At 36.0% G+C, this 15,242-nt stretch overlaps 1 protein-coding gene across 1 annotated transcript; it reads left to right on the forward strand.

The window, feature by feature from the left end:
* Nucleotides 1–13,999: 13,999 nt before the first annotated feature.
* On the forward strand, nucleotides 14,000–15,200 carry ONS95_003191 (uncharacterized protein; the record flags this gene model as incomplete). The annotated part of the gene is made up of 6 exons (XM_058496485.1): nucleotides 14,000–14,032; nucleotides 14,193–14,242; nucleotides 14,567–14,623; nucleotides 14,679–14,781; nucleotides 14,832–15,043; nucleotides 15,092–15,200. The coding sequence occupies 6 exons, from the start codon at nucleotides 14,000–14,002 to the stop codon at nucleotides 15,198–15,200; spliced, it is 564 nt and encodes a 187-aa protein (XP_058353736.1).
* Between the last annotated feature and the right edge of the window lie 42 nt (nucleotides 15,201–15,242).

Here is a 15,242-nt window from a genome sequence, read left to right on the forward strand (position 1 = left end):
GCACTTAACGGATTTTTATTCTGTAAACGTAGAATTGTTCTAACTACTTATCTTATTAAGGAACACTTTATAGCTTATTAATTGAAGTTGTAGTTCTGAAATACTAGAGTTGATTCCGGTGCGATTTTCAGTCTGCCGTGTGAAATATCACCTACTTCTTAATTATTTAATACGCACTCGACTGTAAAGGTAGTAGTAACCACTTCTTTACTATACCTGATTAGGAAGAGTCTAGAGCTCGGCAAAGCTCGGTAAGACTCGGTGGAGCTCGGTTAACTCTGAAGGGGTTTACCGATAGTTACCCACTTAGTTATACGTAAAGGGAAATAGCTCTACGCTACTACAGGAGTTTACGTTAAGTTTTACGTTAAATATAATTAGTCCTAATCGGGAATAGCCCGGGGAATTTGTCTATATAGGCTCAAGCGCCCTCCACGGAATCGAGGGCTCCTTAGCTTAATATTCGCGCTAATAGAGAGGTTATCACTTGATCCGTGGTTATTTCGCTTACGTGCTAGCTAACGCTAAACCGTGCTATTATATTATATTAAGCTTAAATCATACTGCCGGTGACGGCGTAATAATATCCCGACGACTTATACTTGTTACTCTAAGCGAGCCTTTGTTTTTCGACTCTTGTCGTCGCTACCCTACTGGCGCTACGTACTCGGTTGTACGACGATAGATAACTTATACGAAGTTATAAGACTATGCTTGGCTTAGCGTTATTTGAAAGCTGGAATCGCCTAGCTTTGCTATTGGTTAGAATTGCGAGGCTAGCTAAAAGCAGATAAGTGCTTATTATTACCTAATACTCTTATATTAACCCTGAACGTCTAACTAGGTCACGGGACTTGGCTATATAATCCGACCACTGAGCGTCGTGCTAGTCGTCAAGAACACTCCCAACTCGGACTAGCGTCTTATTCGCTATTAGCTATTACGAGAGCTAATATCCCTCTTAGAAATATTGTTACGTTATGATAGCGAATAAGAGCTACTTCAGAGAGCTAAGCGAGCCTATTAGCGTGCTCCTAGTAGCAGTAGAAAAGACTGTTTTTATAGCTCCTATTCTTTAATACGCGCGGCTCCCTGAAAGAACTAATTAAATCCTTGAGTTTGAATATATATTTAACTTATAAGCGTAAAACGCTAAAAAGAGTTATTTTAGTACTTATTACAACGGTTATTATTCTGTAATAGGATAAGATACGCTAGTACGTAATATAACGGTTACTATTCTACGTTGTAATAGTGAAAAGAGCTTTTATTAGGCTTATACGCTGAAGGGGTCGTTTATACAATCGACTTACCTTTTAAAAACCCTATATTATCACTTGATGATATCTCGGTTAAACGTTAATCGATTTCCGCGATTTTAGCGGCTAATTGATAGTACGAACTATAAGTTCGCGATATGATACTCGGGGTAGTCGTAATAATAGCTCTCCGAGTAGAAATACGACTTCTACGGAAAATTAAGACGAATTAAACTAATTAAGAGTCGACGACGAAGCTGAGTTATTCTCCTCGGTTTAAGGTACCCCTACTAGAGTGTAAATACCTAGCGCTAGTAATATAGACTAATCAGAGGTAGAAGAAGCTTTTATAGCTAGACCTAGGTCTCGCTTATAACAAAGAGATTCAGCTAATAAGAGTCTAGTAGACTAAATCGCCGAACTATATAGTATGATATAAGAGTAAGCTGAAGAGAATCGCTTATTACAGCGAGAACTACAAGAGCTAAAAAGCTCTAACTCTAACCCTAATCAGGTAAGAGACGAAAGCCCCTTAAGGTATATTCATGAAAATACGCTTGGAACAAATATTATAGAACGTACTAGGGGTAGGTAAAGAGATAAGGAAAAGACGCCTATAACGCGTATTATAACTCTATCGCTTAATCGACTAATCAGAGAAGCGAACGCTACGACTCGCTTTACAACTCAAATTCAAAGAGAGCTTCCTAGAGCGTCTCTACCTCTAATTTCCCCTGTAAATTCCTCTTTTATTAGAGATACAATTAGAGCTACTATCGTAGGGGCCCCTGATAGGTTTCCTAGATATAATAACGAGCGGCGTAAAACCGGAAAAATACGTGATCCGAAGCCGCTTATAGACAGCGTAGACCCTATATTCGAGCGATAGGAATTATCGATTATTTCTAAGCTAAAAGTAAATTAGGACTACTTCGATAACAAGTTTACTCGTATAACCTACGTATATAATATGACAGAGGGTAAAGCATAAGAAGCTTTATTTATAAGGCATGATACGTATAGCAGGGATCCTTATACGTATTATACGGAGCTAATAGCTGATTTATATAAGATCTTCGTTATAAAGTAAATATCGATATACGAAGCTGAATACGATAGCTTATATATATTATCTACCGACGATTTTAGTGATTTCAAAGCTAAATTCCTACGCCTTACTAATAAGGCTAGAAAGCCTAGGGATCGCTTAAAAGACCACTTCTATATGAAGTTATACCCTGATCTTAGGGCTACTATAAAACCCGTAGTAAACTTTATCAACAGATTTAACGAGTTTTGCTAAGCTGCGCTAAAATCGCATAAATAAGAGAGGCTAATAGCTAATTAAAGAAGAAAAGAGTCTATTATTATAACTAGCGGCTCTAAAACCTCTAGATCGGCTTATAGAGAGTAAAGAACATAGAATCGTTATAATAATAATTATATAAAAAAGACTACCGAAAAAACTACAGCTATTACAGCTATAAAGCCTAATCAGGAAGTACGCTGTTATAGGTGTAATAAGGTAGGGTATTTATTACTTTAATGCCCTGAGCTTAAATCAGGTGATCTTAAAGAGCTAGATCAAAAGGAAGTCAATGAAATTAGCTAATTAAAGAGTGAAGCTAATTTAAAAGAAGAGGCCTAAAACAAGACTCTCTTTTAAGCGAATATAGTAACGTAGTAGATCTAACTAACTTAGACTTATTAACGCTAATAGGCGGTTTATACTTTACTTACCCTTATCGCCTTAGTAAAAACAGATATTCTATCCAATTACGCTCTTTAATTAACACAGGCGCTAATAGCTTCGCCTTCCTAAATAAGCCTTTTGCTAAGAAATTATAATATCTCTTTGGCGTTACCCCTTAACGGTTATTATAGCCTATTATAATAAAAGGCTACGACGGAATCGCTAATAGCTTAATTACAGCACCTATATTACATTACTACGACCCGGAATTAGAGACTATGATTGAAACCGACGCTAGTAACAGCGTAATAGCAGGGATATTATCTTAAAAACACCTAGACGGCGAATTTTACCTTATAGCGTTCTACTCTAAGACTATAGCCCCTGCTAAGTGTAATTACGAGATATACAATAAAGAGTTATTAGTAATTGTAAAATCGCTTAAAAACTAGAGATCCGACCTAGAGCGTACTTACTAGCGTATAAAGATCTATACTAATTATAAGGCGCTAGAGTATTTTATAACAACTAAAGCTCTAACCGGTAGATAAGCGCGTTAAGCTGAAGCGCTAGCTAATTATTACTTTATTATTAGCTATTATAGAGGTTCTGAAAACGCTAAAGCCGATATTCTTATAAGGGATAAAAGTAATACTAAAAATCAAGACACTATAAAAGTAAAGTATCATCTGAAATCGTTATTATAACCCGATCAAGTAGAAGAGGCTATAAAAGAGGATTTACAGCTAGCTTCTATAAGCACTATTATAGACGACTCCTACTTCGTTAATAGGCTTTTAAGAGCTAATAGATAAGAACAGTCCTATAAGCCTCTAAGAATAGAAGTAAAAGAAAAGCCTAATAGTAACTTCTCGCTTAAAAATAAGCTATTATTATATAAAGGAAGACTATTAGTCCCTGACGTTACTGATTTACGATATTAGCTAATTAAAGAGGCTTATAATCAGATCTTTATAGCTTACCCCGGTAGAGATAAGACCTATTAGCTTATAAAGGCTTGATATTATTAGTTTAATATACTAGTTGATATCGCCAACTATATTAATAGGTGCTACGATTGTTAAAGGACTAAAAAATCAACGGATAAAACGCCAGGGTTATTATAACTTTTACTGATTCCTAAGAAGCCTTAGCGCGATATTAGTATAGATTTTACAGAGCTACTAAAGGATCGACACGGCTATAACTATGTAATAGTAGTTATAGACTGTTTTACAAAGTAATCGATTTCTATTACTTGTAATAGACGAATAAACGCTAAGCAGATAGCTGTGTTATTTATAAAATATATTTATTAATACTACGGCGCCCCTGATACGATTATAAGCGATAGAGGCTCTTAATTCGTTTCTAAATATTAGTAAGAACTATGTCGCTTATTAGGAACTAAATTAAAGCTTTCTATAGCGTATTACCTGTAAACTGACGGTTAAACAGAGAACTATAATCGCTACTTAAAACAGTAACTACGAGTGTTCTTAAATTACTATTAAGATAACTGGTCTGAAATACTACCCTTATTAGACTACGCGCAGTTAATATTACCGCACGCTAGCCTAAGGTAGCTAAGTCCTTTTGAAGTACTTAATAGCTATAAGCCTAAGATATCCTTTGATTAGGAGTAATTATCTAGCGAAGCTGCTAATAATATCAGAAAAAATAATATAGCCGCTATAACTAGATCTAAGACTCTATTAAAGTCCTTAAATTCAGACGCTAGTAATAACACTAGCTTAAATAATCGTTAAGTGTTGAGGTTGACTACTTAATACTTAATGTAATAGTCCGGTATTTACTCGCTGTAAATATAGAAAGCTGTAGTTAATCTCTGATAATCAAGAGGTAAGTGTATCACGTAGATAGGAAGATAGTTACTAAGTATTAGAATACTATTTAAAGTTAAGTATAAAGCTCCTATTTAATAGTAGATATACTAGTCTTATATAGGACCTTTATTCGCCTTAGATCCCTTAGGATACTAGATCCTTAGATCCTTAGATCCGTTTTCCTATAAGGGGATCTAGGGATCTAGGGATCTATCACGTGACCTATTATTTACTATAATCCAGGTAACTATTACTACTGAAGCGTGAGTATATAGTAGTACTACTCGCTTATCTTATTATTATTCCCTAGCTAGTACTACCCTATCAGTAGTACCGCTCCTTTATTAGTACTAATGCCCCTATAGTACTACTGATAATCTTATTATTATATAGGTGCTAACTGAACTGTAGCGCTAAGGGGTCCGTAATATTATCCCCTTCTTAGCCTAGCGTAGTCCCTACGCTTAAGTATAACCTTAAGAAACATTAATAGTTACTAATAACTATCTTCCTTATCTATTATATCTAATATTATAAAGAAATTAAGTATCACTTAGATAAAGAAAAAATAGAGTATCTAGCTTATACTCTGTATTAAGCGTGCTATATAACTCGTAAAGCCTTATTCCTTCTACTATAGCTTTTCCTATACTTACTTCTTAGATTTATCTATTTCGAAATAATACTCTAAGTATATTCACTTAAAGCGTTACGATTATAATACCTCGGGGTATATTAAGAGGTTCACTCTTAAATAACTTATATATCAGTTTAAAATAAGAAAAACTATGATCCTTACTTACTTTCTAATACCTCCCTCTAAGCTTATTAAGGATGCTCCTACTTCTTAGTTCCCTGCTTTTGAACCTAATACCTACCTAGTATCCTTCTTTAAGGGCCCGGCCCCTGACCTCAGGTCCCTTTCTTTCTAGGTAAACTTAGATTTCTTTAATAAAATCCCTGTAGAAACTTAGAGTAGCGGAGGTTAGATTTAAGTTCCTAAGTGTTTTCTAATTATAAGTACCCTTTCTATTTAATTAGATATTTTAGTTTACTATAGAAATACTAATAGTTAAGAATAGCTTCTACTTTATATTTAGTGTTCAGATTAATTAGTTATATTTTAGTAATAGAAGCAGGCAGTGCTCCTAGTAGTACTAGTTTAAGGAGAGATATATAGAATACCGGGTAGATATTTATTATTTTTAGTAGAGCTAGTTAATAATTAACTAGTCCCTTGACTTTAGTAATCCTAAATAGTCTTAGCTTTTTATAATCTAATTTATAACTTAGTTATTTAGTTATAATATTCTTTCTAAGTAAGTAGACTTTATCCCTTTCCTTAAGTGTTAATCCTATATTACGCTTTCTATTATAATAGATCATAGATCTCTACGTGATAAAAAGAATATTAGCTAATAATTCTTTATAAAGCTATTTAAGCTCACCTACTTATAGTATAGCTTCTTACGTAGTACCCTGACTAGCTATTAATAAGTTATATACTATAGGATTATACCTATAATTCACGTAGAATAATAATACTCTAATAGTCTCTTAATCCGCGCTATTATATATAAACTAGGCAAGTGGAAGTAGTTACACCTAGTTATCCTACTTATAGTTTATATAATACTGAAGATAAGTCTCTATTATCTAGTTGATTTATTCTGTTTATATATTAGTCTAAGGATAGAATATAGTTAATATTTTCTACTTTATTCCTAAGAGCATAATAAGAGTTTTCTAGAACTTTAAAGTAAAGAGCTTATCTCTATCTAAGATAATCTTATCTAGTATTCCGTAGCTTATAAAGATTATTCTAAGGAATACCTATACTATTATAGGCGTGTCTTATATTCTAAGTACTAGTACTATATACACGTACTTTATAAACTTATCTATTATTATATAGATCGAGTTATATACGATTCCTATAACTAGGTCTTTCGAGAGTAATAGCTCGACTACGAAATCTAAAGCAATTGATTTCTATAGCCGAGGTAGTATTATTAGTAACTTTATAAGCTTATATAAAGTATAGTATAATACCTTGTTCCGGATATATATATCATATAACACTACTATATCTTTAACTACCTTCCTTATTCCTGGGAAGTAGTATTCCCTAGATAGCTTAGATAGTATCTTAGCTACCCCCTAGTATCTATAAATAAGCAGCTTATACTAGTACATAACGAATTTAATCCTATCTCTAGTAGGTATATAGATTTATCCTTAGTATAGAAGTATACTATCTAAGGTAAAAGAGAATCCTTCGCTTAGCTACTTCTTCTATTTAGCTATAACCGGGTTATTAGTATAGTCCTTCTAGATTTTCTCAGCGACTTAGCCTATTAAGGCTAGCTATTAGTAATTAACTATTAGTAAATCACTATCCCTTCGTAGTATAGTATAGGATTCGTGAGTTTTATTTATAAGATATTCTAGTTTCCTACTTAGGGCGTCGGCCCTAGTGTTTTCTATTCCTTTAATATAAGAAATTCAGAGTTTTACTATAGAGAGTGTTTTATACTATCGAACTTAATGTTAGTTCAGTTCTTTAGTAGTTATAAAGTAAATAAGATTCTTATAGTCTGTTAGGATCTGTACTTCGTAGGCGACGCTCTCAAGGTAAACCTTCTATTTATATACTATATCTATAATTACTAGCAACTCTTTATTATATATATTATAGTTAAGTTCTACTAGTAATAGTTTCCGCGAATAGTAAGCGATTAGTTACTATCTCCCGTTCTCGCCTAGCTAGCTAAGTATAGCTCTAATAGTGTAGTTTAAAGAATCTATCTCTATATATATTTCTTTATCAGGGGTGAAGGAAGTAAGTACTAGTTCCGTGATAAAAGCTGCTTTAAGTGCCTTAAACGCTTTTTATACGCTATTAGACTAGTAGAATTCCTTATCCTTATAAGTTAACTCTATAAGTAGCTTAGCGATTTTCAAGTAGTCTTTAATAAACCGCCTATAGAAGTTAGTAAACCTGAGGAATAATTATACTTCCTTAATATTCGTAGGCCTTATCTACTTAAGGATTACTTTAATCTTTTTAAGATCTATAGCTAATCCTATAGTAATAACTATATAGCCTAGGAAGATAACCTTATTTATATAGAAGTTATACTTTTCTAGTTTAAGTAATAAGTAGGTATCTTCTAGCCTCTGAAGGATAGCTGTGATATCCTTTATATATTACTCTTCTAACTTAGAGTAGACTAGTATATCATCTAAATAGTATATATACGTTACGTCTAAGTAAGGCTACAAAATATTATTAATCAGACGCTGAAATATGGCTAGTACGTTAATTAAGCTAAAGGGTATAACTATATACTTGTAGTAACTGAAATAAGTACGAAATACTGTTTTCTCTTCTTTACCCTTAGCTATCCTAACAAGGTTATATACTCCTCTTAGGTTAAGCTAAGTGAAAATCTTAACTCTAACGAGTCTATCTCGCAGCTCTTTAGCTAATAGTAGTATATAATAATCCTTCTTTATAGTATCATTTAATTAATAGTAATCGATATATATTTATCGCCCCCTGTCTTTCTTCTCCGCGAATAAGATATTACTCCCCTATAGAGATTTAGACTCTTAGATAAATCCCTTCGCTAGGTTTTTATTAATATATTACTTAATTATTATTAAGTCTATCGCGGAATATTCCCTAAGTAGTTAGAATATTAGTTTAGTACTTAGTTCTAACTCGATCCGATAATCGTAGTCCTAGTATTTCAGTAAAGCCTTAATACCTCGTTCCTCCTTAAATAGTGCTATAAACTTCTTATATACTAATAGTATATCCTTTATTAGTAGACCCTTGTTTTAGTATCCGAGCTCTTCCTTAGAGGTAGCGCTAACCTCTCGAATACTTACTGCTTCTATTCCTAGTAAATAATAGTAGTCTTAGTAATAACTAAACTTAAGTTTTCTTATCTACTAATTAATAATAGGATTATACTTTTCTATCTATAGTAGCCCTAGGATAATATCGTGCCTTCTAATCCTAATGATATCGAATTAGATTATTTCAGAGTATCCGGTGATACTTATATAGACTAGAGCGGTTTAGACCTCGATTAGTCTATTAAAGGCGATCTTACTATCCGCTAGTACTAGATAGTATCCCTTGTCCTTTACTTTAGTTAATAGGTAGTACTTAAGTATAATAGTAGGAGATATAAAGTTCCCTTATACCCTAGAGTCTATTATCACCTGAAGCTTAACTCTCTTGATTTTAACCTCTAATATAAGATATTTATCTCTAATAGCAGCAAGTTACTATATATAGAAATATTCCTAATATATATTATAGTTAAGAATACTTTCCTATACCCTTCGATTACTATAGCTTAGACTGACCTTATATACGAGCTCTATTCCGAGTTTAGTGTATATTACTAGGTTATATATCTTGTAATAGTACCGGCTATTATTATTAACGTAGACCTATATCCTATTATATCGGTTCTTAGCTATAATTTCCTATTCCTCGCTTACCTCTAGTAGTACGCTAGTGTTAAGGATAGCAGTATTTTAGAGTAGTAAGTGCTATATAAAGGTCGTTAGTCCTTCTTAGCTGCCGGCTATTCTCTATCCGATACGCTTATAGTCCCAGTAGACTACTTCGTACCTTACCCCCTATAGTAGACCCCTTAAGCTAATAAGGCCTAGTTCTTAATAAGTAACCCCGGTAGCTATATTAGTCTAATAGTAAGTATTATAGCTAACCTGATATAAGCTCTCTTCTCTTTAAGTGACTTCCTAAGTTTCACCTATTCTTAGTCCTAAGAGTTTAGGTTAAAGTAGCCTTAGTTCTAGAGTCTACTTAGGTTCTTAGGCCTCCTTCTCGCTATTACTTAGTATTAGCTCCGTGTTATCGTCTAGCCCAGAGCTATTATTATCTCGATATATATAGTCCTTAGAAGGCGTGCTAATAATAGTCTACTTAAGCTAATCTATAATACTCGCGGAATCTTACTTACTATTATTAGAATCGCCTAACTAGGTATAGATATAGTTCTCCTCGAGCTCGTCTGTAGTTATATATTAATATATCGCGGCGAGTTATTATATTAGTTTATTATAAGAGCCACGTTCTATTACGTTAGTATATTTCTTATCTGTCCACGACTTCTTTTACTAATAAGAGCTAGCTATATAACTAGGGAGGCTACACTTAAAGTATAGCTTCTTCTCTCGTTACTTACTTATGACTTTCTTAGATAGCCTGCTACTACATGGCTTTCCTTAATAACTTAGCTTCCGAAATATTATATCGAGTTCTATTTCCTAAGGGTAAAATAGCTTCTTATTATTACCTTCTCTTCCTTAGTGTATATACGTTCCGGAGTAGTATTAGCCTTTCTTCTTAAGTGCCCTCTTATAGTTTCAGTTATTAATCTTAATAGCTATTTCGATAAGTTCTTATAAGTTAGTAAGCGCGTCTAATCTTACTATCTTATCTTTTACTCTATCTTTTAACCCTTTGTAGTACTATACCTGAAGGGCGTTATTATTCTAGCTAGTCTGATTCGCGAATTACTAGAAGGCGGTAGTATATATAATCGCTAACCTAACCTACTTTAAGTTCTAGATATTCCGTTTAGTAGTATAGTTCTAATTAATATCACTAAAGACGTAGTTAATCCTATACTTGAAACCTTTAAAGGTTATAAAGATCTTCTAGGATTCTTTAGTTATTACTGTAGAGACTCTCCTATTCTTAGTTCGGTTCTAAATATAGTCTAAGAGGAAGGTCTTAATCTAATTGAAAGTAGATCCTTAGAGAAAGGACGAAGCTTAGAGGACTTTATTAGTCTCTATAGCGAACTAGTAACTATTAAAGCCTATATAGAGCTTAACTTACGTAAGATATACTCTAAGCTTAGATCAGTCTCTGTTATAGAGATCCGGAGTAACGATCTTAGGTATATTCTTTAAGTCGAAGACTTTAGCGGGAGCTAAGTAGTTATTTAACGATCCTTTAATAGAGGATATATTATCTTCGTGAGTTAGTACCTCTAATAAGAAAGTGCTTAAAGTATAATAGTCTAGTATTTACTCGCTATAAATATAGAAAGCTGTAGTTAATCTCTAATAATCGAGAGGTAAGTGTATTATATAGATAAGAAGATAGTTACTAAGTATTAGAATACTATTTAAAGTTAAGCACGAAGCTCTTATCTAATAGTAGATATACTAGTCTTATATAGGACTTTCGTTCGCCTTAGATCTCTTAAGATACTAGATCCTTAGATCCTTAGATCCGTTTTCTTATAAGGGGATCCAGGGATCCAGGGATCTATCACATGACTTATTATCTACTATGATCCAGGTAACTATTACTACTGAAGCGTGAGTGTATAGTAGTACTACTCGCTTATCCTGTTATTATTCCCTAGCTAGTACTACCTTATCAGTAGTACTGCTCCCTCGTTAGTACTAATGCCCCTATAGTACCACTGATAGTCTTATTATTATATAGGTGCCAACTGAACTGTAGCGCCAAGGGGTCCGTAACACTTAAGCGAGGAATATTAAGGTAAATAAGTATCTAGACCAGATTCTACGCTAAGTAGGACTAGTTATACGCCGGTGCGGGAGCTAAAGAGTAGCTCTACCGTGTAAAAGGGTAACTGAAGTGTAGGGGAAAATAGCTCTATACTATATAATAGGAGCGATATTAGGTTACCGGATTCCACTTAGATATTAATTCCATACTAAAACACGGCAATTCCCGTGTTAATTCCAGGATCCGGATCCAACGACGAACCTCGCTTAGCTCTACTACTGTTCGACGCTAATACGCAGCGTACTAAAGATAATAACACAGTTACGTAATACGAACGCACTTAAAGGAGTGACGTAATAAATACCTCACGGCGTATATATAACGTAATAGAGCGTGCGAAGGTATATATAAGTAAAGCGCAGGCCTCTTAAAGAGAGTATACGAATCATTCGAAATAAGACGTCGATTTTACTCTAGGAGATCACGTGTAGTTATATACGGAAAACCTTAAGTCGATACGGCCCTTAAAGAAGCTAGACTTTATTAAGCGAGGTCCTTATAAGGTTATACGATAAGTAGGCTACGCCTACGAGTTAGAATTACCTCCTTCGATAAAAATCTACCTTATTATTAACTCCTCTTAATTACGGAAAGCGTATAAGCGAGCTAACGACGAATTAAATATCACTGACGCTATGGATAATGTAGAATACGAAGAAAACGAATACGAGCTAGTTCGTATACTAGCTCATCGTTATTACAACGATACGATATAATATCAAGTAGAGTGAAAAGACTACCCCCCTGATAACATGTGGTACGATATAAACGGCTTTAGTAATTTAGCTAAAGCTATATACGACTATTATAAAATTAATAGCGGGAGACCTCTTAGCTAATCAAAACTCGCCTTTAACGCTCTATTATAAAACAACGATTTTACTTTTATAAGTAACTATCTTATGAGTGAATTAGAAGCTAAGGATTAGCTAGAATAGCCTATTACAGCTATAACCCTAGTCGATGATTCCGAGTTAACTAATATCGACGAACTAGAGCTTAGATTCCCTGCTCTAGAGCTTACGCCGTAACAAGCTTTAGAAGCTAGCGAATTAGCTTCTTTATTACTAGTGTATTTACTTCACCTCGCTAAGCCTATGGCTCGATTCTTTGCTAAGCTAGATAGTGTAGCGAACCCCTTTTATCAGGTATTTAACGAAAAGCTCCTAACGCTAGACGCTTATAAGTCGAATTATAAGCTATAAGGCTTAAAGCCTAATAGGGAGCGTATTACAACCTACGTACGAGCCTGGAACCGAAAACTCGTCGAAATCGCCTGTATTATAATACAGATAGAGAAGGCTTAGCGAAAGGCTAGTCCTAATAAGGAACGAGCGGTCCAGGAATATCTAGTGAATATACACTATTTACAGTTATAAGACTACTAGCGTTGTAAAAGTACTTTATTTTATTTACTTATTAGTTTGATTTTATACGTGTTTTACTTATTTTTATTTCTAATATCTAATAATCACTTCTACTTTGTTTTTTTAATTGTTTTATTACGCTTTTAAGCTTATAACTCGATTTTTTCAAAGGGGGAGGTGATATAAAGGTAGTAGTAACCACTTCTTTACTATACCTGATTAGGAAGAGTCTAGAGCTCGGTAAAGCTCGGTAAGACTCGGTGGAGCTCGGTTAACTCTGAAGGGGTTTACCGACAGTTACCTACTTAGTTATACGTAAAGGGAAATAGCTCTACGCTACTACAGGAGTTTACGTTAAGTTTTACGTCAAATGTAATTAGTCCTAATCGGGAATAGCCCGGGGAATTTGTCTATATAGGCTCGAGCGCCCTCCACGGAATCGAGGGCTCCTCAGCTTGATATTCGCGCTAATAGAGAGGTTATCACCTGATCCGTGGTTATTTCGCTCACGTGCTAGCTAACGCTAAACCGTGCTATTACACGACGGATTTTTGTTCTGTAAACGTAGAATCGTTCTAACTGCTTATCTTATTAAGGAACACTTTATAGCTTATTAATTAAAGTTGTGGTTTTAAAATACTAGAGTCGATTCCGGTGCGATTTTTAGTCTACCGCGCGAACGCTAGTGATACCTTAGCTTTAGCAGGTATACTTCTCCCTGAAGGAATAATTAGTACTTAATATAAATACTACTATTAGATAGAAAAATAGATTACCGAGGTCCTATAGTATATATGAAGGTATTCTGATTAGTATATGTTAAGATATTTTAATATAGCTGAAAATCGAAACTCGATTTGGCCGCGCGACCACATAAATTAATACTATTTTCCCTTAGACGCTTCGCAGCTCGCAACTGTAGACGCACAGACCTCCTTCCTAATAAGGTTAGGTCGGGGTGTCCACGTAGAGAGCAAGCGAGGCGTCTGATTTACTGAGATAACTTTCGCCGTTTTGGCTTAGCAACGTCACTAGGGTGGCTTGGCGCGGCTCATCTGAATCTGAACAGCTTGATGGCGACGGCGAACTTAAATCGCAGACGGTCGCATCGCCTCTCTTCAACAACATCAAGGTCGAGATCAACACCCCGTCTACCTTGCAAGCAATTTGCGCGTCTATTTTGCCTTCTTGACATACAGACAGTGTAATTATCCTGCCTGGAAGAGTAGCTTCTCAAGATGTCTCGTGGAGGAACAACTCTCTATGTTACTGTAAGTACACGCCTGTTCTCTGACCTCTGGGCCTCCTCTGCTCTGCTTTGCCCTTCTGTTGCTCTCAAACACTCCTCCCTCAGGCGTGCAGCACATGTCGAAGAAATATAAATACAGGCATAAGTACAAGGCACACGAAAACTGATCTGATAAAATACAGGGCTTCGGACCCGGCACTCGAGCTCGCGACCTTGCCTACGAATTCGAACGGTATGTCAGTCAACGTCGATGTTTCGATGATCACCTTCGAGTGCGATGAATTATACACCTACATACCTCCCCCACATATCTACGTCCTTCCTCGTCGAGACTTCGCTGTCACTCACACCCGTCTCTTGTCCGCGCTTCGTACCTCCCTATCCGTCGACTGAAGCCGTCGCACAATGGCTCGGCCATTGTCTCTGTACTTTTCCTCTCACGAGCACCAAACAACGGCGGATCGGGCTTCTTGCAATCATGTTCTGCTCTTTTACTCTTTGCATCCTTCCTTGCCCTCAGAATATGAACACGGGGAACTGACACGGAGACTCGCAGCTATGGTCGTCTTGTCCGCTGCGATATTCCAGCACCTCGTACCGCCCAAAGCCGCCTGTTAGTATACCCAAGTCTGCCTTGAAGTATCTTCTAATATGGTTGACACTTGAAGCAGGTTTGCATTTGTTGAGTACGAGAGCCGCCGTGATGCCGATGATGCCTACCACGAGATGCACAACAAACGCCTTGCTCGCGATGATCTGTTGAAAATTGAGGTAAGATCAATTACTATATATCCCTTGTCCGTAGACTGACACAACGCTAGTGGGCCCGTACTCCTCCATCTGCTTCCTGGCGCTTCGATACTGGCCGTGAGCGTGAACGTGCTCCAGCTGGACGTCGTTCCTCTCCTCGCCGTGGCGGCCGTTCCCCATCCCCTCGCCGTGGCCGTGGGGACTACTCTCCACGTAAAGACGACCGCCGTGACCGAGAATACGACCGCCGTGACCGGGACCGCTCTCGTAGCCCAGAGGATAGGTCAACATCACTGCCTGCTTTGTCCACTGCAACTACTGACTGGTCCAGGGACCGTGATGTGAAGGACGACCATGATCGTGAGGAGGGTCGCGAAAATGGCACCAACGGAGACGATAGGAAAGGTGAATTTGAACTTCCAAGTCGTCACAAGAACTAAACTCGCTGATACCCTACCCGAAGTTACCTTGGAATCTCCCCC

The sequence above is a fragment of the Cadophora gregata genome (assembly GCF_030347475.1).
Source record: "Cadophora gregata isolate MNR1 chromosome Unknown scaffold_12, whole genome shotgun sequence".
Lineage (NCBI taxonomy): Eukaryota > Fungi > Ascomycota > Leotiomycetes > Helotiales > Ploettnerulaceae > Cadophora > Cadophora gregata.